The sequence below is a fragment of the Ranitomeya variabilis genome, chromosome 4 (genome assembly GCF_051348905.1).
Source record: "Ranitomeya variabilis isolate aRanVar5 chromosome 4, aRanVar5.hap1, whole genome shotgun sequence".
NCBI classification, from domain to species: Eukaryota; Metazoa; Chordata; class Amphibia; order Anura; family Dendrobatidae; genus Ranitomeya; species Ranitomeya variabilis.
The window spans coordinates 598,648,863-598,675,721 of NC_135235.1; the positions used below are offsets into that span (position 1 = coordinate 598,648,863).

Here is a 26,859-nt window from a genome sequence, read left to right on the forward strand (position 1 = left end):
TTTTTATTTTTACGGCTCTGCATTATAAACTTCTGTGAAGCACTTGTTGGGTCAAAGTGCTCAACACACATCTAGATAAGTTCCTTAAGGGGTCTACTTTCCAAAATGGTGTCACTTGTACAGGGTTTCAATGTTTAGGCAAATCAGGGGCTCTCCAAACGCAACATGGCGTCCCATCTCAATTCCAGTCAATTTTGCATTGAAAAGTCAAATGGCGCTCCTTTCCTTCCGAGCTCTGCCATGCGCCCAAACAGTGGTTTACCCCCACATATGGGGTATCAGCGTACTCAGGACAAATTGTACAACAAATTTTGGGGTCTATTTTCTCCTGTTACCCTTGGTAAAATAAAACAAATAAATTTTGTGTGAAAAAAAGTTAAATGTTTATTTTTATTTAAACATTCCAAAAATTCCTGTGAAACACCTGAAGGGTTAATAAACTTTTTGAAAGTGGTTTTGAGTACCTTGAGGGGTGCAGTTTTTAGAATGGTGTCACACTTGGGTATTTTCTATCATATAGACCCCTCAAAATTACTTCAAATGAGATGTGGTCCCTAAAAAAAAATGGTGTTGTAAAAATGAGAAATTGCTGGTCAACTTTTAACCCTTATAACTCCGTCACAAAAAAAAATTTTGGTTCCAAAATTGTGCTGATGTAAAGTAGACATGTGGGAAATGTTACTTATTAAGTATTTTGCGTGACATATGTCTGTGTTTTAAGGGCATAAAAATTCAAAGTTGGAAAATTGCGAAATTTTCAAAATTTTCGCCAAATATTCGTTTTTTTCACAAATAAACGCAAGTTATATCGAAGAAATTTTACCACTATCATGAAGTACAATATGTCACGAGAAAACAATGTCTGAATCGCCAAGATCCGTTGAAGCGTTCCAGAGTTATAACCTCATAAAGGGACAGTGGTCAGAATTGTAAAAATTGGCCCGGTCATTAACGTGCAAACCACCCTTGGGGGTGAAGGGGTTAAAAACAAAATCACAAAATCTTTATACTAGTTTTTATTTCCAGCATTGCGAACATTGCACACTGTTTTTTAATTTCAAACTTGAAGAGAAATATATATAATTTTTACCTACTTTACAGAAAATAAAAAAAATGAGCATTGGGTTGTTCCATAAAAATAGCAGTGTCTGCTTTTGTCTTTACAAACTCACTATATGTACTATATTTTGAGGATTTAGCATTCCTGTGAATCACTAACCTAATATTTGGTTCTATACCCGCAGTTTCTTAGAACTGCTTCACATCTATATTGCATAGAGCCAACCAACTTCTGGTACCTGTCACCTGTTATTCCATCCCAGGATGCTTTGAGTACAAGCCACAATTTTGGGGCATTTGTTGGCTTTGCCTCAGAAACTGAATTTTTGATGTCACCCTATAAGTGTTCTATCGGATTAAGGTTGTTGGACTGGAACCAATATTTTGCTTGTTTATTGGCGTGTTTAGAATCGTTATCTTGTTGAAATACCCATTTCAAGGTCATATCCTCTTCAGCGTAAGACAACATGACCTCTTCAAGTATTTTAGTATATGCAAACTGGTCCATGATCCCTGGTATGCGATAAACAGGTTTGGCACCATAGCAAGAGAAACATGCCCATATCATGATGCTTGCATCACCATGCTTCACTGTCTTCGGAGTGTACTGTGGCTTGAATGCAGAGTTTGGGAGCCGTCTGATAACTATCTGCTGCCCTTGGACCCAAAAACAACAATTTTACTTTCATCAGTCCACAAAATGTTTCTACATTTCTCTTTAGGCCAGCTTGGCAAATTGTATCCGCTTCAGTACATGTGTTTTTTTAACAGTGCACTTTGTGGGGACATCTTGCTAAGAGATGAGCTTCACACAGGCGTCTTCTAACTGTCACAGTATTCACAGGTAACCTGAGACTGTCTTTGATCATCCTGGAGCTGATCATTTACCATTCTGGCTATTCTTCCGTCCATTGGAATGGTAGTCTTCCGTTTTCTTACACGTCTCTATGGTTTGTCTTTCCATTTTAAAGCATTGGAGACCATTTTAGCTGAACACTCTATTGTTCTATAGTCTGCACTTCTTTATAAGTTTCACCCTCTCCAATCAACTTTTTAATCAAAGTACACGATTTTTCTGAACAATATCTAGAACGACCAATATTTCTCAGGCTTTCAAGGAGAAATGCATGTAACATGTCCTGGCTTCACCCTTAAATAAGGGCCACCTAATTCAGACCTGTTTCTTCACACAATGATTGACCTCACTAATTGAACTCCACACTGCTATTATTTTGAACACACCCCTTCTCAATTAATTATTCTAATACACAGACGACTCAAAAACATACAGATCATGAATGCCGAGTTTGTTGGTATTCTTAGAATCTACTGCACCAACTGGCAAATTGGTTGACATGTGGTTAGTGTTGAGCATTCCGATGCTGCAAGTATCGGGTATCGGCCGATACTTGCTGTATCGGAATTTCCGATACCGAGATCCGATATTTTTGTGATATCGGGTATCGGTATCGAAACAACATTAATGTAAAAATGTGTAAAAGAAAGAATTAAAATAAAAAATATCGCTATACTCACCTGTCCGACGCAGCCTGGACCTCAGCGAAGGAACCGGCAGCGTTGTTTGTTTAAAATTCGCGCTTTTACTTGGTTACGTGAATTCCCGGCTTGTGATTGGTCAGGGCGGCCATGTTGCCGGGACGCGGACCAATCACAGCAAGCCGTGACGAAATTACGTCACGGCTTGCTGTGATTGGTCCGCGTCCCGGCAACATGGCCGCCATTAACCAATCACAAGCCGTGACGTCACGGGAGGCTGGACTTGCGCACTTTTTAAAAAACGCGCGTGTCCAGCCTCCAGTGACGTCCCGGCTTATGATTGGTCATGGCGCCATGTTGCCGGGACGCGGACCAATCACAGTAAGCCGTGACGAAATTACGTCACGGCTTGCTGTGATTGGTCCGCGTCCCGGCAACATGGACGCCATTAACCAATCACAAGCCGTGACGTCACGGGAGGCTGGACACGCGCGTTTTTTAAAAAGTGCGCAAGTCCAGCCTCCCGTGACGTCACGGCTTGTGATTGGTTAATGGCGGCCATGTTGCCGGGACGCGGACCAATCACAGCAAGCCGTGACGTAATTTCGTCACGGCTTGCTGTGATTGGTCCGCGTCCCGGCAACATGGCCGCCCTGACCAATCACAAGCCGGGAATTCACGTAACCAAGTAAAAGCGCGAATTTTAAACAAACAACGCTGCCGGTTCCCTCGCTGAGGTCCCGGCTGCGTCGGACAGGTGAGTATAGCGATATTTTTTATTTTAATTCTTTCTTTTACACATTTATATGGTTCCCAGGGCCTGAAGGAGAGTTTCCTCTCCTTCAGACCCTGGGAACCATCAGGAATACCGTCCTATACTTGAGTCCCATTGACTTGTATTGGTATCGGGTATCGGTATCGGATTGGATCCGATACTTTGCCGGTATCGGCCGATACTTTCCGATACCGATACTTTCAAGTATCGGACGGTATCGCTCAACACTACATGTGGTAATATAATTTATACCAAAAACAGTAATTAATCTGGTTAGTCATATTGGACTGATATTATTTTGAACTCTACAGTAAGTTAAGTAACTCATTTAACTGCCGCTGTTTCACTGATTCTGGAATAGGTTTGCTTTTTCTTCTGTTCCACTCCTTTACAAAGTTATGCCCCTTAGTAATAAAGGTGCAAATTTTTCCCATTAACCAGCTGTGCGTATACCGTAGAACTTCCCTGTGGGAGTTTGCTTTTTCTCCCCTGACACTGGTCTATCAAAATAATGCTGCAACCACAGAAGTCCTGTAGTATTCAGTTCAATTGGTTGAATGGAAAATGTGCACCTTTATTACTAGGAGACATAACTTTGTAACATAGGGGAACAGAAGAAAAACCTATTCCAGATCAGTGGAACAGTGGTAGTTAGAGAAGGTACCGAGCTTAAATTTAAAAAATCCAGTGGAAGCTCCCCTTTAAAGTTGTAAAGAAAATGCAGCCTATTTTATGTTTTCTGTCGTAATATGTAATACACGATTTAATGTATAAATCATGTAATTTACAATTTTTTTTTTCTTTTTGTCTCTATTGCAGCTTTCTCGTGGCAAAGTATCCACAGGATGTCACTGACACGGCCATTATGACTCTTCTTGGAGGAGAGAATTCAGACTATGACTACAGTGCTCTAAGCTGCGCTTCTGACACATCTTTCAACCAAAACTTCTTTACTGAAACAGAGTCCTTAAAAGGGATATTTTACAAGAGGGCCAGGCTCATACAAGCGGGAGAGGACCTCTTTCATAGTGTCCACCCAGAAGATCGTAAGCACCATGCTATTATAAATGTTGGAGGCATCAGGTATGTACTTCCATGGACAACACTGGAAGAGTTCCCACTGACGCGTCTGGGGCAGCTTAAGTTGTGCAGCAACTTTGACGAGATTTTAAGCATTTGCGATGATTATGACGTGACCTGCAATGAGTTTTTCTTTGACCGGAATCCTGGTGCTTTTAGAACTATTTTAACGTTCCTGCGTGTTGGAAAATTAAGACTCTTGCGTGAAATGTGTGCTCTGTCATTCCAAGAGGAGCTTCTGTATTGGGGCATTGAGGAGGACAGTCTAGAGTGGTGCTGTAAACGAAGGTATATCCAGAAGATGGAAGAGTTTGCAGAGCTTAATCTACAGGAGGACGAGCTCCTTGAGACTGAAAATGGGTCATCAGAATGTGAGGATGAGAGCAAGCTGAATATGTGCATGCGTCATTTGCACAATATGGTGGAAAAACCACAGTCTGGGCTACCTGGAAAAATCTTTGCTTGTCTGTCTGTTTTATTTGTGACTATCACAGCAGTGAATCTCTCTATCAGCACCATGCCAGAGTTAAGGGAAGAAGAGGAAAAAGTAAGGCCATTGTGTATTTGGTAATTCACCAACTAAAGAATGAATGTTGTAGAACTTGACAGAAAAAAAATGTTGTGAATATTAAACTGTCTTTAAAGGGGTTGTCAGCTTTGGAACATCTGTTTTTGTTAAAACAATATCTCGATAAGCTGATCACAAGTTGTCTCCCTGCTAGGACCATGACTGATCAGCTGAAATCAATGGGTGAATCAGTCAACAAGTATTCAATTTTGCTGTAGCACCTCCACAGGGCAAATGAAGCATTACACACATCTCAGTGACATTATTGTTTTTTTCTGTGTAATGAATGGACATGCCTGGTTCTCCAGATTGAAACTTTCTTTGTGGAGGTTCTCAGCCCTGGCTAATTGATGGGGCTAATTACTTTAATAAGGTATTTAAAAATGAGTTTTTTTAAAAGTAGACAATCCCTTTAACCTCTAGCCCGCTCTAAGAACTAGACTGCCCCTCTTTGCATAATGGAATGATTAACCAAAAATTAATTTTACATGGAAAGCGAGAGACTTGTGATAGCTTATACATCTCAGTTGGAGAAATTCATAACTGTACTCTTCTCCTCCTCCAGCTACAAACACAGTCGATTTTATGGCAGTCTGGGGTCCAATAGCCAGATACAGGCTGCCAGAAAATGCAGTTTGCAGTTGTAGCGGGAGGCTGCAGTTTATTGTTAACAGATCTGCAGTGTCGCAGAGTAATCGTTTTTTCTCTTCCTGCAGTACAATATATTTACAGACAGTATTTAAATGGTTTTATTGGACCTCAAAGAAAATCCCCAGAGTACCTCAAAGGTCTGCTAATTATAAGTGCTTATCTGCAATCTCCTGTTATATTGCCAGCTAAATCCACTTAGCTATCTTAGAAAATATGAGCTTCAGTCATAATTTCTCTGGTTTTAGCATGAGGATGTTATTGGTTTTTTATTAAAGGGGTTGTCCAGGCCTGAGATTAAAGTCTGCGGTCACTGTATGTGACTGCAGACTTCAGAATCCTCATTGTGCACTGTCATGATTCTCATGTGCCGGCGCCGAGAGCAGTCAGACATATGACTGCAAGTATACAATTTGCAAACTACTGGCCACATTTCGACTAGATGTGCATGGCTTTGCTCAATATAAGTGTACTGAGTGAGGAGGCACATATCTAGTCTGCACGTGACAGCATGTATTCAAATTACATACTTGTAGTTACGTGCCTACATGCTTCCAGCACTGTCACTAGAGAATCCTCACAGCGTGCAGTGTGCACGCTATGAAGACTGAAAACTTAGCAGTCACATAGTGTGACCTCAAGCCTGAACAAACCCTGCAATTACTGCTGCATTAAAAAATAAGAGAGACTGCAGAAAAATGTCCCCCAAAGTATTTGTGCCTACACCATATGCACGGAGGATCAATATTATCTGACATGCATATTACCGTATATATCATAGTACTTTGTACAGCCTAATGCCCCAAATCAAGGCTGTAGAGGATTTACCACTAGAACACTCCTTAATAGATAATTCCTACAAGAGACATAGAGTCCATGTCCATAAGTATATAAAATATATCAAAGTTTATTACATCTCAAGGTACAACATAAACGGGCAACAATTAAATTTAATTATAAAAAACAGTCTTCAGAAATGCAAGAACACAGGAGTTTGTGGCACGTGGTCCACAAAAAGTGCTGGGCACAGGTGGTGTAGGACCTAAACATGTATAGAAGATTACATAGGATAAATCATGTATCCCTACCCCCATGTAATGACATGAATGAGGATTTAAACAAAAATTGGAAAAAATCCCATGTCTAAACTAATGGATCTAATAAAGTGCATGTGCATCTGAGCTGAGAACATAAAGCATGTCTAGCATTAACCAAACTCCATTTCACAACACAACTCAAAAAACATGAGTACGTGCCAGAATGACATATTAATAGGGAAAGAGGTTAGTACCAAGATAAGACACTTTACCCATTATAAATCTGTGTGGACTGGCGCTAACAGCAGCCCCAACACTCGTTTTGTGTGGGCTTCCTCAGGGGGGCTGTCGCAGCCTTGGGGCTGCTGTTAGTGTGGGTCCACACAGGTCTATGATGGGTAAGGTGTCTTATTTTGATACAAACTTCTTTCCTTATTAACATTAACAACACCTTGGCACCTACTGTTTTGCTTTAAATTGTGTTTTAACATGAAGTTTGGTTAATGCTAGATATGATTTATGTTCCTTCCCAGGTCAAATGCAAATGCACTTTATTAGATCCATTAGTTTAGACATGGGATATTTTCCAATTTCTGTTTAAATCCTCATTCATGTCATTACATGGTGTAGGGATACATGATTATTCCTATATAATCTTCTATACATGTTTAGGACCTATACCACCAGCGCCCAGCACTTTTTGTGGACCACGTGCCACAAACACTTGTGTTCTCTGATTTCTGTTTTTATAATTATATCTAATTGTTACCCGTTTATGTTGTACCTACATCACAATAGCTGTAGCTTTGGAATCTCTTGCCCCTCTCACACATACCAAAGCTCGCAAAATCAACAGACAGCCCTGGCACACCCGCCTGACCAAAGAACTGAGGCGAGCTTCCAGGGCTGCTGAGCGCAGATGGAAAAGATCCCACTCCAACGAGCACTTCATCACATTCAAACAGTCCCTCACTACTTTCAAGACCACACTCGCCACAGCAAAACAAACCTACTTCTCATCTCTCATATCCTCCCTGTCTCACAACCCCAAACAGTTATTCAACACTTTCAATTCTCTCCTCCGTCCCCCAGCACCTCCTCCCTCCCCACTTATCTCAGCTGAAGACTTTGCCTCATTTTTCAAGCAGAAGATTGAGAACATCAGAGACAGTTTTAGTAAACAACCCCCAGAACCCTTCTTCCCAACTACCCAGCCCTCCACCTCCAAAACCAACTTCTCCACCATTACAGAAGACGGACTCTCCACTCTACTCTCAAGCTCGCATCTCACCACCTGTGCACTTGATCTGATCCCATCCCACATCATCCCAAACCTTGCCACAGTCTTCATCCCAACCCTAACCCATCTCTTAAACCTATCACTAACAACTGTTTTCCCCTCAAGATTTAAACATGCCTCAATCACATCTATCCTCAAAAAGCCCTCTCTTGACCCATCCTCCGTATCTAACTCTCGCCATATATTACTTCTCCCCTATGCCTCAAAACTACTGGAACAACATGTCCATCTTGAACTGTCCTCCCATCTATCTTCCTGCTCCCTCTTCGACCGCTTTCAATCAGGCTTCCGGTCTCCACTGAAACTGCCCTAACTAAGGTCACCAATGACCTATTGCCAAGAGCAAGCGGCACTACTCTATCCTCCTCCTCCTGGACCTGTCCTCTGCCTTTGACACAGTGGACCATTCCCTGTTGCTGCAGACCCTCTCATCCCTTGGCATCACAGACTTGGCCCTATCCTGGATCTCGTCATACCTAACTGACCGGACATTCAGCGTCTCCCACTCACACACCACCTCCTCACCTCGTCCCCTATCTGTCGGAGTCCCGCAAGGTTCAGTTCTAGGGCCCCTGCTCTTCTCCATTTACAACTTTGGCCTGGGACAGCTCATAGAATCTCACGGCTTTCAGTATCATCTCTATGCTGACGACACAGATCTACATCTCTGGACCAGATATCACCTCCCTACTAACCAGAATCCCTCAATGTCTATCCGCTATTTCATCCTTCTTCTCCGCTAGATTTCTAAAACTTAACATGGACAAAACAGAATTCATTGTCTTTCCCCCATCTCACATGACCTCCCCAACGAACCTATCCATTACAGTAAACGGCTGCCCACTCTCTCCAGTCCCACAAGCCCGCTGTCTTGGCGTAATCCTTGACACTGATCTCTCCTTCAAACCACATATCCAAACCCTTTCCACTTCCTGCCGCCTCCAACTCAAAAAGTATTTCACGGATCCGTACATTCCTAAACCAAGAATCTGCAAAAACCCTAGTCCATGCTTTCATCATCTCCCGCCTCGACTACTGTAACCTCCTGCTCTGTGGCCTCCCCTCTAACACTCTCGCACCCCTCCAATCTATTCTAAACTCTGCTGCCCGACTAATCCACCTGTCCCCCCGCTATTCCCCAGCCTCTCCCCTCTGTCAATCCCTGCACTGGCTCCCCATTACCCAGAGACTCCAGTACAAAAGCCTAACCATGACATACAAAGCCATCCACAACCTGTCTCCTCCATACATCTGTGACCTCGTCTCCCGGTACTTTCCTGCACGCAACCTCCGATCCTCACAAGATCTCCTTCTCTACTCCCCTCTTATCTCCTCTTCCCACAATCGCATACAAGATTTCTCTCGTGCGTCCCTCCTACTCTGGAACTCTCTACCACAACATATCAGACTCTCGCCTACTATCAAAACCTTCAAAAAGAACCTGAAGACCTACCTCTTCCAACAAGCCTACAACCTGCAGTAACCACCGATTGACCAAACCGCTGCACGACCAGCTCTACTCTCACCTACTGTATCCTCACCCATCCCTTGTAGATTGTGAGCCCTCACGGGCAGGGTCCTCTCTCCTCCTGTACCAGTTGTGACTTGTATTGTTCAAGATTATTGTACTTGTTTTTATTATGTACACCCCTCCTCACATGTAAAGCGCCATGGAAAAAATGGCGCTATAATAATAAATAATAATAATACCTTGATGTAATAAACTTTGATATATTTTATATACGGTACTTATGGACTTGAACTCTGTGTCTCTTGCAGGAATTACCATATCCAAGGAGGTAGTACTATATAACACAATGGAAGATGTTACAATATTACAGTACTATCTGTACGTACTTTGTCCATACGGAGAGCAAATACATCATAAAGTAAAAATAATACATTACTCCATATAGCAAATTCACCATCATACTTCACAATCCACTGGCAGACACAGACAGAAGAGGGCCCCTGTGCAAAAACAATATATGGGCCCTTTGCAGTCCAATAACTCATCATAGTGCAAAATTCCAACCACGTTGGAGGTGAAAGTTGCACCAATGGTATGTCCGCCCTGACAATTTATAACAGCTATGTGTTCTGCAGACTCATCTCCATTTGTAAGGAACTTATTAACTTACAGACTTAAGGGGAGTTCCTGCAGCATCCCCCCACACTTATTTCCCATTTTCATGTAGCTATCATTTTATTGTTAGCACTAATTCATGAGACTTTATGATAAACATATTTTCTTAATACCCATTGGCAGCTCTCATGACCCAAAATAACTGCCTCTTTTATGTCCTTGATGCTGTTGGTTCAAGTCACAGGTCCTGCGGTTGCACTTAATATGGCTTCTATACGGCCAGATGAATTAGCTTTTATGGAGACAGTGAAGAGCATTTATTATTGCATTTGCTAAAAAAAATTCTGAGAAAATTGTGATATTTCGTTATTGTAAATGCCTAAGCCAAATTGATCAAGGTTTTATGCCATTTATTACACCATTTTCAGTACCTGTGCTAAAACTTAAGAATGACGAAAAAAGGTAGCGTGGTTAACCTTTTTGGCATGAAGTGCAACATATATAAATGATTTAATTTCTACGTAAAAAATGCAAGAGTTCAATATTTTAAAACAATGGGTAGCACAAATCAAAGCCTGGCTGTGCGACTGCAGACAGGTCAGAGAAAACAGTTTGAACAGCAGGGCTGCCAGTGTCCCGAAATTTCTGGACATTTGGGAAAAATAGGACACTTTTATTCCCCGGCTGTAAAAAATATTTGTTGCATCCATGATTTCCAAGACTGAGAAACTCATTCAGATTATTATGATTGCAAGGGTGCATTCAGACATCAATGCAAATTGGTCCAATATCAGACTGCAATGCACGGACTGGCCTTGTGTCTCCCTACCAGAGCGTGACTGCTTCATATTTTTCTGTCCGTGCATTGCGGTCCAATCTCAGACTGATTTGCACGGACGTCTGAATCCACCCTAATTATCATCCTTTTACAGTTCAGAGTGAATGCAGATAATGTCTTACTATGAGAATTATGGGCTGGAGACATGTATCACTTAAAATATTAATGGTTTATTATGGTTTTCGAATATGTCTATAAAAAAAAGTTGGCTGTGATTTCTTGAGAAGCCGTCCACAAAACATAAAAAATAAAGTTGGTAACCCTGTTGGGTACTAGTCCTGTGCGGCCCTCGGCCGTCTTCTCCTTGCCCTGCTCCAGTTAATTGACAAGTATCTGAGAGGAAAGTCGTCCAGTGGCTGCACAAGATTAGTCAGGTCTCCCCCAATAGTCCCCGCCTGGCTTTTCTGATTGTTCACACTGCAGGCTGTAACTGGAAAATGCTGCATAATGGACGTTTCAAGTACAAAGTCAGATTTCATAACTAAACACTACTGATCTTTATTACGGTGGTAAGCAAAAAGTCAGGGTGAAAAAAAAATTACTGCAACCTTATATTATTATTATTATTTAATTATATAGCACCATTAATTCCATGGTGCTGTACATGTGAAAAGGGGTTACATACAGGGTTATAGATATCGCTAACAGTGAACAAATTTACGATAGACTGGTACAGAGGGGAGAGGACCCTGTCCTTGCATACTTACATTCTTTGGGATAACGGGGAAGAGACAGGAGGTCGGGGGTGCTGCAGCACTGGTGGTGGTGAGGCGGCAGCTCTGGTGGTGGTGAGGCGGCAGCTCTGGTGGTGGGGAAGCGGCAGCTCGGGTGGTTGGTGAGGCGGCAGCTCGGGTGGTTGGTGAGGCAGCAGCTCTGGCGGTGGCGACTCGGCAGCTCGGGTAGTTGGTGACTTGTCAGCAGCTCCGGTGGTTGGTGGGGCGGCAGCTTGGATGGTTGGTGAGGCAGCAGCTCGGGTGGTTGGTGAGGCTGCAGCTCAGGTGGTTGGTGAGGTGGCAGCTCGGGTGGTTAGTGAGGAGGCAGCTCGGGTGGTTGGTGAGGCGGCAGCTCGTGTGGTTGGTGAGGCGGCAGCTCAGGTGGTTAGTGAGGAGGCAGCTCGGGTGGTTGGTGAGGCGGCAGCTCGGGTGGTTGGTGAGGAGGCAGCTCGGGTGGTTGTATGACTAAAGCTTGTTCTTTTGTCATTTTTGCTGCTGACTGCTTGAATTGAAGTACAGTGTGTCTCAGGCAGAAGAATAAGTGAATATCAGGGCTCTACTATTGCATCTTGCTTTCTATATTGAGATATGTATAACATGGGTCACAGAGTTTCTGGTAATGCATACTGGTGTTTTCCACTTATAAAAATGGATTACATTGCAGTAAATGTTAGCTACGCTATTTAAGACATTACAATCTATTTACATTGTTTTCAATAGAGATAAAAAGTTGGACTATTTAGGACACAGACTCTGTCGCTAGAAACTAGAAAAAAATATCACAAAATGCTGTTTTGAAAAACTAACAAGTAAACATTAACAAAAAAAAATGGAAACAAGTTATTTGTTTGGTGAAAAATAGATTTGATACTTCACACTAAATAATAATGTAACAAAGCATTATCAAGTATGTTAAAGGGTTGTCCAGGCTTGGGACCAAAGACTAATTCCCTTCTCATCTGTACCTTTTAATATCACCCTATGTGCATTTGTCTACACCTCTTTTTTTCTCAGAACCTTTTGATTGCATGAGGGCTGGTTTGTGGATCCAAAAGACATTTGGATTTTTTTTATTTGTCAGGGTTTTTTTACAGATGGTGTGGCTAAACAACATTGATTCTGCAATAAAGATTTTTTTTTCTGATTCAGTATTCACCAAATAGAATAAATGTTTTAATATTATGTTAATTTTTTTATTTTTTAGCTTTCACTATTTACATTTGGGGAAAAAAGAGGAGATTTAAACTCTTATGGAACTTTTTTTTATATATTTAAAAAAATATATTTGATATGTTTTTTACTTTTTCAATTAGTCCTCTAGGGGGACTTGAACCTGAGAATACTTGATTGCCTATACAATACACCGCCCCCCTATTCCCATCCTCTTAAATGCTGCTGTCATGATTATTATTATTATTATTATTATTATTATTTATTGTTATAGCGCCATTTATTCCATGGCGCTTTACATGTGAGGAGGGGTATACATAATAAAAACAAGTACAATAATCTTAAACAATACAAGTCATAACTGGTACAGGAGGAGTGAGGACCCTGCCCGCGAAGGCTCACAATCTACAAGGGATGGGTGAGAATACAGTAGGTGAGGATAGAGCTGGTCATGCAGCGGTTTGGTCGATCGGTGGTTACTGCAGGTTGTAGGCTTGTCGGAAGAGGTGGGTCTTCAGGTTCTTTTTGAAGGTTTCGATGGTAGGCGAGAGTCTGATGTGTTGTGGTAGAGGGTTCCAGAGTAGGGGTGATATGCGAGAGAAATCTTGTATGCGATTGTGGGAAGAGGAGATAAGAGGGGAGTAGAGAAGGAGATCTTGTGAGGATCGGAGTTTGCGTGTAGGTAAGTACCGGGAGACGAGGTCACAGATGTATGGAGGAGACAGGTTGTGGATGGCTTTGTATGTCATGGTTAGGGTTTTGTACTGGAGTCTCTGGGCAATGGGGAGCCAGTGGAGGGATTGACAGAGGGGAGAGGCCGGGGAATAGCAGGGGGACAGGTGGATTAGTCGGGCAGCAGAGTTGAGAATAGATTGGAGGGGTGCGAGAGTGTTCGAGGGGAGGCCACAGAGCAGGAGGTTGCAGTAGTCAAGGCGAGAGATGATGAGGGCATGGACTAGGGTTTTTGCAGATTCTTGGTTGAGGAATGAACGGATTTGTGAAATATTTTTGAGTTGAAGTGATAGTGTCATCTTAGAAGTAAAATTCATGTGATCGGAGGTCCAATCGCAACTGTTTATCTTGGATGCTGGCTGTATAACACAGCTGTCACCCATGCTGTATAGAGCAGGTAAGCTCATGAACGCGATCCATATAGTGAGTGCATTCTTCTGCATTACCTGTATTTTTTTTTCAACTCTTTTTGGTAGAAAGGTCCCCAAAAACATGCTGCTATCTAGGAGACAAAATATTCAGTTGTAATCTGCAGGGAAGCTTGGCAGGAAGTGAACAATTTCCCTGTAGCACTTCCACAGGTTAAGTGAAGCATAACAATGTATAGACATGCTGAGTCCTCCAATGTTTCTGCTCTGTCCATTAGATGTGGGTCAGCTTACATGGACATAATACAATTTTTTCAACTACTGGTGAACAACCAGTTTGAAAAATTGTTTGCAGTATCTAATTTTTTGTACATGTAAGCACAGATTTACTTTTGTGTTAGTTCTGTTTGATATATTCTCTAAACACAGCAGGTAAAGTCCAATATTTGTTCCATCACTGTGATAACGTAGGAATAGAAAGACACAACCATCTCTTATGCCAGAGAGTGATTACAGAATTTGGCACCGGTGACTGGTTTCAGCATGGCTGTAATGAGTGGATCTCACGTCATCCAGGCTTAATTGCTGTCTGCCATTGGTAACATTGCTTTCATCTTGATCATTAATTACAACGTACAAGTTAAAAAAGGAAAATTATGAATTCTACAGCAAAACAAATTATTTATGGTAGGGTTAAAAAATTAGTTATGCTTCTTGTGAATTCCACTGACACAATTTAACACTTTCTGGTCTCTTTATTTAGAAGCGGATACTAAATATTCACTTTACCCTGTGATATACTTCAAAATGAAAAATAATAATAAAAAAAATAAATCAAATCACATTTTAACATATTTGAATAAAATGACCAAGTACGGTAACCATAATCCTGTGCAGAGACAGAGCAGCCGAACCCTAGAAATAGCATTGTTGCCTGCGCTAATGAAAGAGGCAGAGCTCTGACAACCTCTCAGGCATTTTCTGTACTGTTATTGTGGTAGATAGACTGCAGAACAGATGGTCTCATAAATACTTGATCACAATTTCAACCAGCAAGCTAAATGCTGGGGGTAATAATGCATTTATATTTAGCAGGTTTGTAGTTAAAGAAATACTTTTTCTATATAAAAAAAAGTGGCATACATTCTCTACCAACAAAGCTCATCAACACACGTCGTCAAAATTGTTGGTACCCCTCGTTTAATGACAGAAAAACCCACAATGGTCACAGAAATAACTTGAATCTGACAAAAGTAATAATAAATAAAAGTTCTATGAACATGAACAAATGAAAGCCAGACATTGCTTTTCAACCATGCTTCCACAAAAAAAAACAAAAAAAAAACTCATGAAATAGGTCTGGACAGAAATGATGGTACCCCTGAAAATAATGTGACAAAACGGACATGTTAAATTACGGTGTGTCCACTAACTAGCATCATAGGTGTCTACAATCTTGGAATCAGTGAGTTGGCCTTTATATAGGGCTACAGTTTGTTTGTTTGTGCTGTTTGGGGACATGGTGGGTATCACACTCAACATGGACCAGAAGAAGCGAAAGATAGAGTTGTATCAGGAGACAAACATGTTAAAGGTAAAAGTTATAAGACCATCTCCAAGCAGCTTGATGGTCCTGTGACTACAGCTTTACATATTCAGAAATCCATGGGACTCTAGCGAACCTCCCTGGACGTGGCCGCAGGAGGAAAATTGATGACAAATCAAAGAGACGGATAATACGAATGGTAACAAAAGAGCCCAGAAAAACTTAAGGTGAACTTCAAGCTCAAGGAACATCAGTGTCAGATCGCACCATCTGTCGTTGCATGAGCCAAAGTGGACTTCATGGGAGACGACCAAGGAGGACAGCATTATTGAAAAAAAATCATAAAAAAGCCAGACTGGAATTTGCCAAACTACATGTTGACAAGCCACAAAGCTTCTGAGAATGTCCTATGGACAGATGAATTCAAAGGGAAAATAAACTCCAAGCAAATGTGGCGCAAAGCACCACCTACGGATTTGTTGAATGCATCCACTTCCAGTGAAAAATGTTAATAAAAATTCATTTATTTTCTCAAAACAAAAAAAATAAAATATATTTCTTAAATATTTTTAAAATACAGTACAACGCGTTTTGGCTGCTATTTTTACAGTGCAGCCTTTATCAGGTAGCAAAAAAAAACCAAAAAGAACAGACATACAATAAGCACTATAAAAAAAAAATCAAATTTTTTAACTGTTGGTAAAAACGTATTACGCTCAGAGGAAGCGCCGCACTTGTCTCTTTTTTTCCCTCTTTCCCTAAACCAGGGTATTTCTAAAGACTATGGACAGATGAGACAAAAATGGAACTTTTTGGCAAGGCTCATCAGTTCTATGTTCAAAGACGTAAAAATGAAGTATATCAAGAAAAGAACACTGTCTCTACTGTGAAACAAGAAGGAGGCTCTAATTTATGATAATAAATACCGCGCCACAAGGGTCTAAAAAACTATTTTTAACTGATCCAGAGGTTAATATCCAGTTCACCTATACACAGCAAACTGCACATTATGGTGAATATTCTGCACTAGTGTCCAATCAAGTGTCAACTGACACTGTTCCTACCTTTAATTGGAATACATAGCAACTAGTATGTGTACCATATATACCTATTGGAATGAATATATAAATATATAAATAATAAATGATAAATCACATACCGTGATGCTCTAGCTGGTGGCTTGATGTGAGTATACCACCAGATACATGCGGACCTTCACAACGATGGACAAGGGGTCTGTTGGTAAGGGTGGTCCTCTAAGCAGTAGCGGTCAGGTAGGCACACACCGGTTCCCACTTGTACAGCCAGAGGACCGGGTGCCAGTAATCGTACAGAGCCAGGAACCATCCCGGCCGGAGGCGATCCTGGTTGTACTGAAAAAAATGGCCGGCGCTGCCAGGCAGCGTGTGACGTCACAGGCCTACGGAGTCTCACTAGGGCAAAAAGCAAACCGACGCGTTTCGGAGTGTAACGCACTCCTTCCTCAGGGTTACCGCCCCCAGATGACTGGCTCCAGATTTATGCACCCACAACAGGCACCCTGCTGCGTACTAAATGTTAACTCTGTGCATACCAATACCCCCATACTACGTTATCGTTGTATGTGTACTGGATTAATGACCACCCGCACTCAAGATGTTATGGTTAGTGCATTTGCTCCCCATTACTGCCACATCTCATAGAAACACTACATTGATAAACCATTGTATTTAGAAGGAGGCTCTGTTATGTTCTGGGACTGCTTTGCTGCATCTGGCACAGGGTGTCCAGAATCTGTGCAGGGTACAATCAAATCTCAAGACTATCAAGGGCTTCTAGAGAGAAATGTGCTGCCCAGTGTCAGAAAGCTTGGTCTGCAGGTCATGGGTCTTGCAACAGGATAATGACCCAAAACACAGAGCTATAAACACCCAAGAATGGCTAAGAGGAAAACATTGGACTATTCTGAAGTGGCTTCTATAAGCCCTGACCTAAATCCAATTGAGCATCTTTGGAAAGAGCTGAAACATGCCATCTGTAAAATGCAACCTTCAACCACGAGACAACTGGAGCAGTTTGCTCTTGAGGAGTGGGCCAAAATACCTGTCGAGAGGTGCAGAAGTCTCATTGACAGTTACAGGAATCGTTTGATTGCAGTCATTGCCTCAAAAGGTTGTGCAACAAAATGTTATGTTAAGGGTACCATCATTTCTGTCCAGGCCTATTTCATGAGTTTTATTTTTTTTTTAATTCTGTGGAAGCATGGTTGAAAAGCAACGTCTGATGTTTATTTGTTCATTTTCATAGATTTTTTATTTATTATTACTTTTGTCAGATTGTTATTTCTGTAACCATTGTGAGTTTTTCTGTCATTAAAAGAGGGGTACCAACAATTTTGACCACGTGTGTATATAGCTGTCTATGGTGGGTGCGGACTGAAACTCAAACATGGGGAACAAAGCTCAGCAGTGCCATCCTGAATTGAGAGCATGTGTGAATGCTCGACCTATGCTACGTTCTCTGTCTTTATTGTCATTGGACTAAAAGAAATAGCAGAGCACTGTAGTTAGCTTTTGCCAGCAGTGCTATAGACAATGAATGGAGCAGAGGTTGAGCATACGCACAATTGATCCATTGAAAGTGGTGCTGCAGAGCCCTGTTCTTGATTTGCTAGTGGTCCCATTAGTCAGACAGCCATCGATCAGCATTTATCTCCTATCCTATATATAGGGCATAACTTGTTATTTTGGAAATAACCCTCTAAAGTCTCGCTAACAGGAGTGGGCCGAGTGCTATCCGATGTGTTATCAGATAGCACTCGGCCCAGTTATACTATGGGGCAGTGCCAACTAGAACTTTTTTCTCATGCCGAACAATCACAGCAAGCTGCGAGTGCATCTGATAATCAGATGACGTGCATCCTTACAAGACTAAGGGTGCATTTGAAATGTCAGAATGCATTCGGATGTCATCCGAGAGCAGTCCAATGTACTCTCACAGAGTACAATGCACCATGCAAGAGAATCAGATTACTCTAAGGTGACACTCGGATCAAACTCTGACAGATTTTTGATCCGAGTAACCTTGGCATAGTTGGCCCGATTCTCTCACATGAGCGAGTCCTAATACTTTTACAAATGACTATCTAGTGTTTCCATAACTTAAGGCTAATATTCCATTTACTGTGCTAGACCTTTTATGTGAGTAAGGGCTCGTGCACGTTATGTCCGAGTGCGATCCAACAAAACATCGGTCATACTCAGACCTATGTTATTCTATGGGGCTGTGCACATGTCCAAATTTTTCCAAAGAGACTGATCAAGGAAAAAAATTGCTGCATGCTTGAGTTTAATCTGATATTAAGATTGCACCCGGCCATGCAATCAATAAGTGTGTGGGAAACATCGGACTGCACGCGGATGACATCTGAGTAGAGTCCAATTTCCTTTTCCTCACAGAATGGAGTAGATGGGGAAATTTTTTACTCCATCTTCTCATCAAAAAAATCGGACTGCACTATGATCACACTCTGATCAAATTCTGATCAGAGTGTGATTTGCATAATCATCCCAATTCTCTCGGATGAGAGAATACACGATCGTCTGTACCTAGCCTATGGGGCAGACTGGCTTGACATTGACATATCAGTTACTGTCTTGCATTTGGCTGATCATATATTTCTACTTGCATGCTCTACTTTTTGAGGTTACCCTTAATTCTGACTTAAAAGGGTCTTCCAGTTCCCGCAGCTGGTTTGTTTTAAAACACAAGCTGTGCCTTATCCACCTTCCCCAGGGTCAAGTGCTGAGTCTTTGCTGCTCTACCCAGTGTTTGTATTATTGATTCCAGCACTGATGTAATGTGGACAGCTCTGCGGCCGCCAATCAGTGAGGTCCCGAGCTCTGATCATCTTATGCCATCAACTGTTGGGAGCAGCTGTGGAAACTCAGTGCTGGACCCAAGGAGGGGAAGTAAGGCTCTTTTTTTGTTATTTTTTTTAAGCCAACTGCAACTGGGAGACAGAGATTGCTCCAAAGCTTTTTAATACAACGTTCCCCTGATAAGTATTTGGTGAGTTTTTGATGTTGCACATTTTATGCAGCATTTTTGCACCTATTAGATAAATTAGGCTACTTGCGCTTTACATGAGCATTTTTGAGGCTGCGGTTTTCATCTCTTTTTGGTATGTAATGTTTGACATAAAGCTGCTTTGTTTTTGACACTTTGTTGTTGATACAGTCATGTGCAGATTTTATATGTTTTTAGTGTACATGCATATGCATTTTTTACATCAATGTGGATTTTGAACATCTAATACAAGTCTATAGGGGAAATCCGCAAATAAAACTCAGCATACCAGCAAGAGACATTGGCATGTTGTGCAGGTCAGTTAATGCAGCATAAGAAAGCACATTGGGCATGAGATTTCTAGATGTCCCATCCACTTTCCTGGAACTGTAAGATGCCATAGGTTTTTTGCGCAGCGAAAATACACTGCATCAAAACCTCATCAAAACCTAAAAGCTAAAAGCTGAGCTTTGATTTGGTGATAAAGAAGCTTAGATCATCTTTCAAAAGATGAGAGAGAGGTGCTGCAGACCCGAGCTGTCAGACAAGATCTTTGATGTAATAACTTTAATAACTACACTCAGAATAAGTGATAACTTACTAATAGGTGGGGTCCAAAAACTGGGACCTGCACTGAAAGGGAAAATGGGGAATTTTTATCAATGATAAAGCAATTTTATATGCGTTACAAAATGACGTGGCAGATCAGATGTCCAACTGCACCTACAGCTCTGGCAAAAATTAAGAGACCACCACATGAAAACCCTGTCATGGGCAGCCCAATCTCCAGACCTGAACCCAATTGAAAACCTCTGGAATGTAATCAAGAGGATTGATGGATAGTCACAAGCCATCAAACCAAGAAGAACTGCTTACATTTTTGTACCAGAAGCAGTGTGAAAGACTGGTGGAAAGCATGCCAAGAAGCATGAAAGCTGTGATTAAAAATCATGGTTATTCCACAAAATATTGATTTCTGAACTCTTCCTGAGTTAAAATATTAGTATTGTTGTTTCTAAATGATTATGAACTTGTTTTCTTTGCATTAGTTGAGGTCTGAAAGCACTGTTTTTTGTTTTTTTTTAATTTTGACCATTTCTCCCTTTCAGAAAAAAAAATACAAAATTTATTGCTTGGAAATTCAGAGACATGTTGTCAGAAGTTTATAGAATAAAACAACAATTTACATTTTACTCAAATTACATTTTACTCAATTTACATTTTACTCAAAAATATACCTATAAAGAGAAAAATCAGACAAACTGAACAATTTGCAGTGGTCTCTTAATTTTTGCCAGAGCTGTATATTCATTTTCTATAATGCCTGTTTAAAAAAATGTCTAAAAGGCCACCATGGCTGTTAACAGTACCTTTGAACATTGGAGATAAGTAACTTGTGTGTGTTGGTCATTGCCTTTGTCATTAAAGGGGCCTTCGAGTACAAGTCTGCAGTCACTTTATATGACTGTAGACTTGGGAACCTTCATAGCGGATGCACTATGCGCTGTGAGGGTTCCCCCCTTTAAACATTTCCACATCTCATTTGGGCCATGTAAATTAATATCTTTGTATTGAGAAAAAGAAAAATTGTTATAATGTACAATGTTGATCCAGTTTATTGACAGTTGGAATCAGGAGGTAAAATTTGCTCTCAGAGGAGATTCGTTCATGTACAGTATGTTGTACTCACACCCCATCCCTTCATTCAGTATACTCTACAATCCCTTGGTTGAACTTGATGGACGTTTGTCTTTTATCAACAATTCTTAAAGGTTTTAAAGAGGCAATTGTAAGCCAAGAGTGTCCCTTTATAATAAGTTAGACAAGTCTACACAGCTGTATTTTAATATACAATCATTTTGCCCTACAGAAAAAAGACACCAAAAAACAGAAATATTCATAAGTATATAAAATTACACTAACCTTTCTTCATAACAAGCCGCTTTAGATGATACGGGCAGTGATTTTCCCTGATGCTCTCTGCCTTTAGTATGAAGAATGCAATCAATGAGTAGCCTTCAAAGGTTGAACGCATCGAACAAGTCATAAAAAAGTGATGTGAACATTAATCAAATTTAGTCACGTTGCCATTCACTGACCTCTGTAGCCTCAGGTCTAATGTCAGTGTACAGAAATAAATTACACTGATCACACAGTGAGTAGAATAAAATAATCACATACATGTTCCTGTCATGTATCACCAATCAGTGTATGATCACTGGAGTAAAAGATGTATAAAATTTAAAACATTTTTCCATCACTGGGGAAGATATCCTACATCCACTTGAAATTTAGTCCCAGACATGACAGCAGCTTGTCAGCACATTAATTGTATCCATCTTATCTATGAGTCACTCATACATTTGAAACATCTGGACAAGACATATGTAATTATAACATGTGCAAAAAATGGTTGACTTATGTATCCCTAATGGATCTGGTAAAATAAGGTGTCACTGTAGGTGAAGGCAACCAATTTTTGGTCCAGAAAGCTAATATATTGAAACACGTTCCTCTATAGGAGATCAGTGCAAATGCTTGTGGTTTGTCATGATGTAGTGTGTCACTTCAAAACACGTTGACAAACCGCATTTCCACAGATCTTGTCTCCTGCTTATCATTGGGTCACCGGCAGCTCAGATTTTAATCCACTTTTCTCCAACTTCACCAAAAGTTGACATTGACTTTCAGGATTGCAACTTACAATTAGTGGTGCTAGAGTTGAAGTCCTCTTCCTCTCTGAAAAGACAGTTTGCATAGTAGTTTAGTGAAATACTACAAGCCCCTAGGTAATAACTGGATGGTGAATGGTCTAGCCGTATATTCATTTATTTAGGTTGGGTAATTATTGCATGACTTCTTTTCCTGCTTTTTGACTGTTTCCTCTTTTCTACAGGGTGAATGTTCCAGCATGTGCTATAACATCTTCATAGTGGAGTCGGTCTGTGTGGGCTGGTTCTCTCTCGAGTTTGTCTTGAGATTCATTCAAGCTCCCAGCAAATTTGCATTTTTGAGGAGGCCTCTGAACCTCATAGATATTGTGGCCATACTACCTTACTATATCACGCTGGTCGTGGACAACACGTCTGTGGACCAGAAGAAGCCAGGATCAGGAAACACATATCTGGATAAAGTAGGCCTTGTACTGCGCATACTCCGTGCCTTGAGGATTCTATATGTAATGCGCCTTGCTAGGCATTCACTAGGTCTGCAGACATTGGGCCTTACTGCCAGAAGATGCACTCGTGAATTTGGTCTGTTGCTGCTTTTCCTCTGTGTAGCCATCGCCCTTTTTGCCCCTTTGTTGTACTTGATTGAGAACGAAATGGCAGACTCTCAGGAGTTCACTAGTATCCCTGCTTGTTATTGGTGGGCAGTAATCACCATGACCACAGTTGGCTATGGTGATATGGTGCCGAGGAGCATACCGGGCCAGGTGGTAGCTCTCAGTAGCATTCTGAGTGGGATTTTACTGATGGCCTTTCCGGTGACTTCTATCTTCCACACCTTCTCTCGATCATATTTGGAGCTGAAACAGGAACAGGAGAGAATGATTTGCCGAAGGGCACAGCTGCTGAGTAAGAGTCAGCTTGGCAACATGTCACATGGAAGTGACATTGTATCCGAAAGCATGTCATCTGAAGCAAAGGACTAATACGTTACGAGACAAAATTGCTACAGAAGCTACAGCTGGAGTAATGGCTTCTTAAGGCTGATTGCAACTGCTAAGTAGGAGCTTTAGAAATCGCAAAACTGATGGGGCACTTCTGCTTCCAATAACAATACTGGTATCACCAAGCACAACTTGCTTAAATGGTCAATAAAAAAAGAATATGTGTCTCCTAGGCAATTCCTACTAACTTGAAATCAAGATCCCTAATTTTTTGAGATATGAATTATAATTTAGCAAGATTCAATAGAATCCAAATATACTGAAAGTCAAATGGTATCGTGTATATTTAACGCAATGTTACAGTTTATACCTGGATTAAATTTGCATAAAAAGTAGAGTTACTTTGTAAATCAATTCCATTAAATCTCCTGTACTGATCCTAAATCACAGTTGGATTTACAACTCCGTAGCTTCAGAGATGAAATCTCCCCTATTCAACAGTATAATTCAGAATGTAAGGCTATGTTCATATGCTGTGTTTTTTCTGCAAGCAATACTCGCTCTCTTGTAAAGAAGCTGCTTTAAAAAAGCAGGTTTTGCTGCGTTTTTATTGTCTCTTGTGAATGCTTATAATGTTTAGCGCCCAACAAAAAATATGATGCAACCTCCTTCAGTTTTTGCACCAAAAACACAGCGAAACCTGATACCTGCGTCTTTGCACTTACTCATTGATTCCAGAAAAAACACTGCAAAATCACTGAAAAAACGCTGAAAAAAGTGACGTGATGCAGTTTTCAAAAACACAGCAGTTTTCCAATTCAGTCAGGAAAAAAAACAGTGTGTGTACATCAGATTTCTGAAATCTCCTAGCTTTTGATGGTACTGAAAAACGCAGCTTAAAATTTGCATTAAAAAACGCAGCAAAAACGCAATGTGTGAACATAGCCTAATCCAGGTTCAGTACAGGATAAGCAATATACAGGTGCTTCTCACAAAATTTCTCATCAAAAAGTTAATTTATTTCAGTTTTTCAATGCAAAAAGTGAAACTCATATAAAGTCATTACAAACAGAGTGATCTATTTCAAGTGTTTACTTCTGTTAATGTTGATGATTATGCCTTACAGCCAATGAAAACCCAAAAGTCATTATCCCAGTAAATTAGAATACTTTATAACACCAGCTTGAAAAATGATTTTAAAATCCGAAATGTTGGCCTACTGAAATGTATGCTCAGTAAATGCACTCAATACTTGGTCTTGGCTCCTTTTGCATCAATTACTGCATCAATGCGGCGTGGCATGGAGGCGATCAGCCTGTGGCACTGCTGAGGTGTTATGAAAGCCCAGGTTGCTTTGATATCAACCTTCAGCTCATCTGCATTGTTGGGTCTGGTGTCTCTCATCTTCCTCTTGACAATACTCTAAAGATTCTCTATGGGCTTAAGGTCAGGCGAGTTTGCTGGCCAATCAAGCACATTGATACTGTTGTTTTTAAACCAGATATTGGTACTTTTGTAGTGTGGACAGGTGCCAAGTCCAGCTGGAGAATGAAATGTCCATCTCCAAAAAGCTTTTTGGCAGAGGAAAGTGAGAAGTGCTATAACATTTCCTGGTAGACAGCTGCGCTGACTTTGGTCACAGTGAACCTACACCAGCAGAAGACATGGCTCCTCAAACCATCACTGATTGTGGACACTTCACATTAGACCTTGTAAATCAAGGTCCCAGGGTCTGGAGGAAGAGTGCAGAGGCCACACAATCCGAGCTTGAGGTATAGACAAGCATCCAGGGTTGCAGAGCGACGTTGGAAGAAAACACGCCTGCCAGACGACTTCACTGCTTTCAAACAAGCTACATTTGACTTCAAATTAGCCCTCACCGCTGCTAAACAGACCTATTTCACTAACCTTGTATCTTCACTATCCTACAACCCAAAACAACTGTTCAGCACATTTAACTCCCTCCTCCGCCCACCACTGCCACCCCCAACTCCCCTCATCTCCTCCGAGGACTTTGCCACCTACTTCAAAAACAAGATCGACCAAACAAGGCAAACCTTTACTGTTCCACCACCCCAACCACTCCATATACCAGACCTCTGCCCTTCCCTAATAACCTCCCTCTCCAACATCACTGAAGGAGAGCTTACTCACCTCTTCTCCAAATCACACCTCACCACCTGTGCACTTGACCCCATCCCCTCCCACTTGCTCCCCAACCTCACTAACATGCTCATTCCAGCCCTAACACATCTCTTCAACCTATCGCTATCTTCTGCCTTCAAACATGCTACCATCACACCCATCCTCAAAAAAACTAACCTTGACCCAACTGCTATGCAAAGCTACCGCCCCATATCACTGCTCCCGTTTGCTTCAAAACTCCTTGAGCAGCATGTCCATGCTCAAATTTCCTCCCACCTCTCATCTAACTCTCTCCTTGACAACCTCCAATCTGGCTTCCGCCCCAACCACTCCACGGAAACTGCCCTGACAAAAATTACTAATGACTTACTCACAGCCAAAGATAACACACAGTTCTCCATCCTCCTCCTTCTTGACCTGTCCTCTGCTTTTGACACAGTCGATCACTGCCTACTGCTACAGATTCTTTCTTCCCTTGGCATTAAAGACCTTGCCCTGTCCTGGATTGCCTCATACCTTTCCGACCGCACATTTAGCGTTTCCTACTCCCACACTACCTCCTCATCCCGCCCTCTCTCTGTTGGAGTCCCTCAAGGCTCTGTCCTAGGGCCCCTACTTTTTTCCATCTATACCCTTGGCCTAGGGCAACTCATAAAGTCCCATGGCTTCCAGTACCACCTGTATGCGGACGACACTCAGATCTACCTCTCTGGCTCAGATGTCGCCTCTCTCCTGTCCAGAATCCCGGAGTTTCTGTCAGCCATATCCTCCTTCTTCACCTCTCGCTTCCTAAAACTCAATGTAGACAAAACCGAACTCATCATCTTTCCCCCATCACACGTATCCCCCCTACCTGATCTATCTATTATGGTAAACGGCATCACGTTCTGTCCCGCACCTGAAATCCGCTGCCTTGGGGTAACTCTCGACTCTGCCTTGTCCTTCAAACCGCACGTTCAAATTCTTGCCACCTCCTGTCGCCTCCAACTCACAAATATTGCCAGAATCCTTGTGCTCTTGTGCATGCCCTTATCATCTCCTGCCTCGACTACTGCAACACCCTCCTCTGTGGCCTCCCCGCTAACTCTCTTGCACCGCTCCAGTCTGTCCTCAACTCTGCTGCCCGGCTAATCCACCTCTCTCCTTGCTACTCCTCTGCTTCTCCCCTTTGCAAATCCCTCCACTGGCTCCCAATTCCCCAACGAATCCAGTTCAAACTACTAACACTGATCTACAAAGTCATCCACAACCTGTCCCCTCCCTATATCTCTGAACTAATCTACCAATACCCTCGCGTAATCTCCGATCCTCCCAAGACCTCCTACTCTCCACCACACTTATTCGGTCCTCACACAACCGCCTCCAAGATTTCTCCCGAATATCCCCCATCCTCTGGAATTCCATGCCTCAACACGTCCGACTATCCACCACCCTCGGATCCTTCAGACGGAACCTGAAAACCCATCTCTTCAAGAAAGCCTACAGCCTGCAATAACCATTCTGCTGCCTCGCCATCGCCAGAGCAGCCACCTCACCACGGCCAGAGCTGCTGCACCTCCGACCTTCTGTCTCTCCCCCACTATCCCATAGAATGTAAGTCCACAAGGACAGGGTCCTCTCCCCTTTGTACCAGTCTG

General features: G+C 41.7%; 1 protein-coding gene across 1 annotated transcript in view; it reads left to right on the forward strand.

Moving 5' to 3' along the window:
- KCNG1 (potassium voltage-gated channel modifier subfamily G member 1) overlaps nucleotides 1–24,333 on the forward strand; it is a 113,070-nt gene extending 88,737 nt beyond the window's left edge. Inside the window, exons 2-3 of the mRNA XM_077253217.1 lie at nucleotides 4,151–4,958; nucleotides 22,361–24,333. Coding sequence (XP_077109332.1) covers nucleotides 4,197–4,958; nucleotides 22,361–23,119 — 1,521 coding nt within the window. The 5' untranslated portion in view covers nucleotides 4,151–4,196 and the 3' untranslated portion in view covers nucleotides 23,120–24,333. The remainder of the gene's footprint in view (nucleotides 1–4,150; nucleotides 4,959–22,360) is intronic.
- Nucleotides 24,334–26,859: the final 2,526 nt, after the last annotated feature.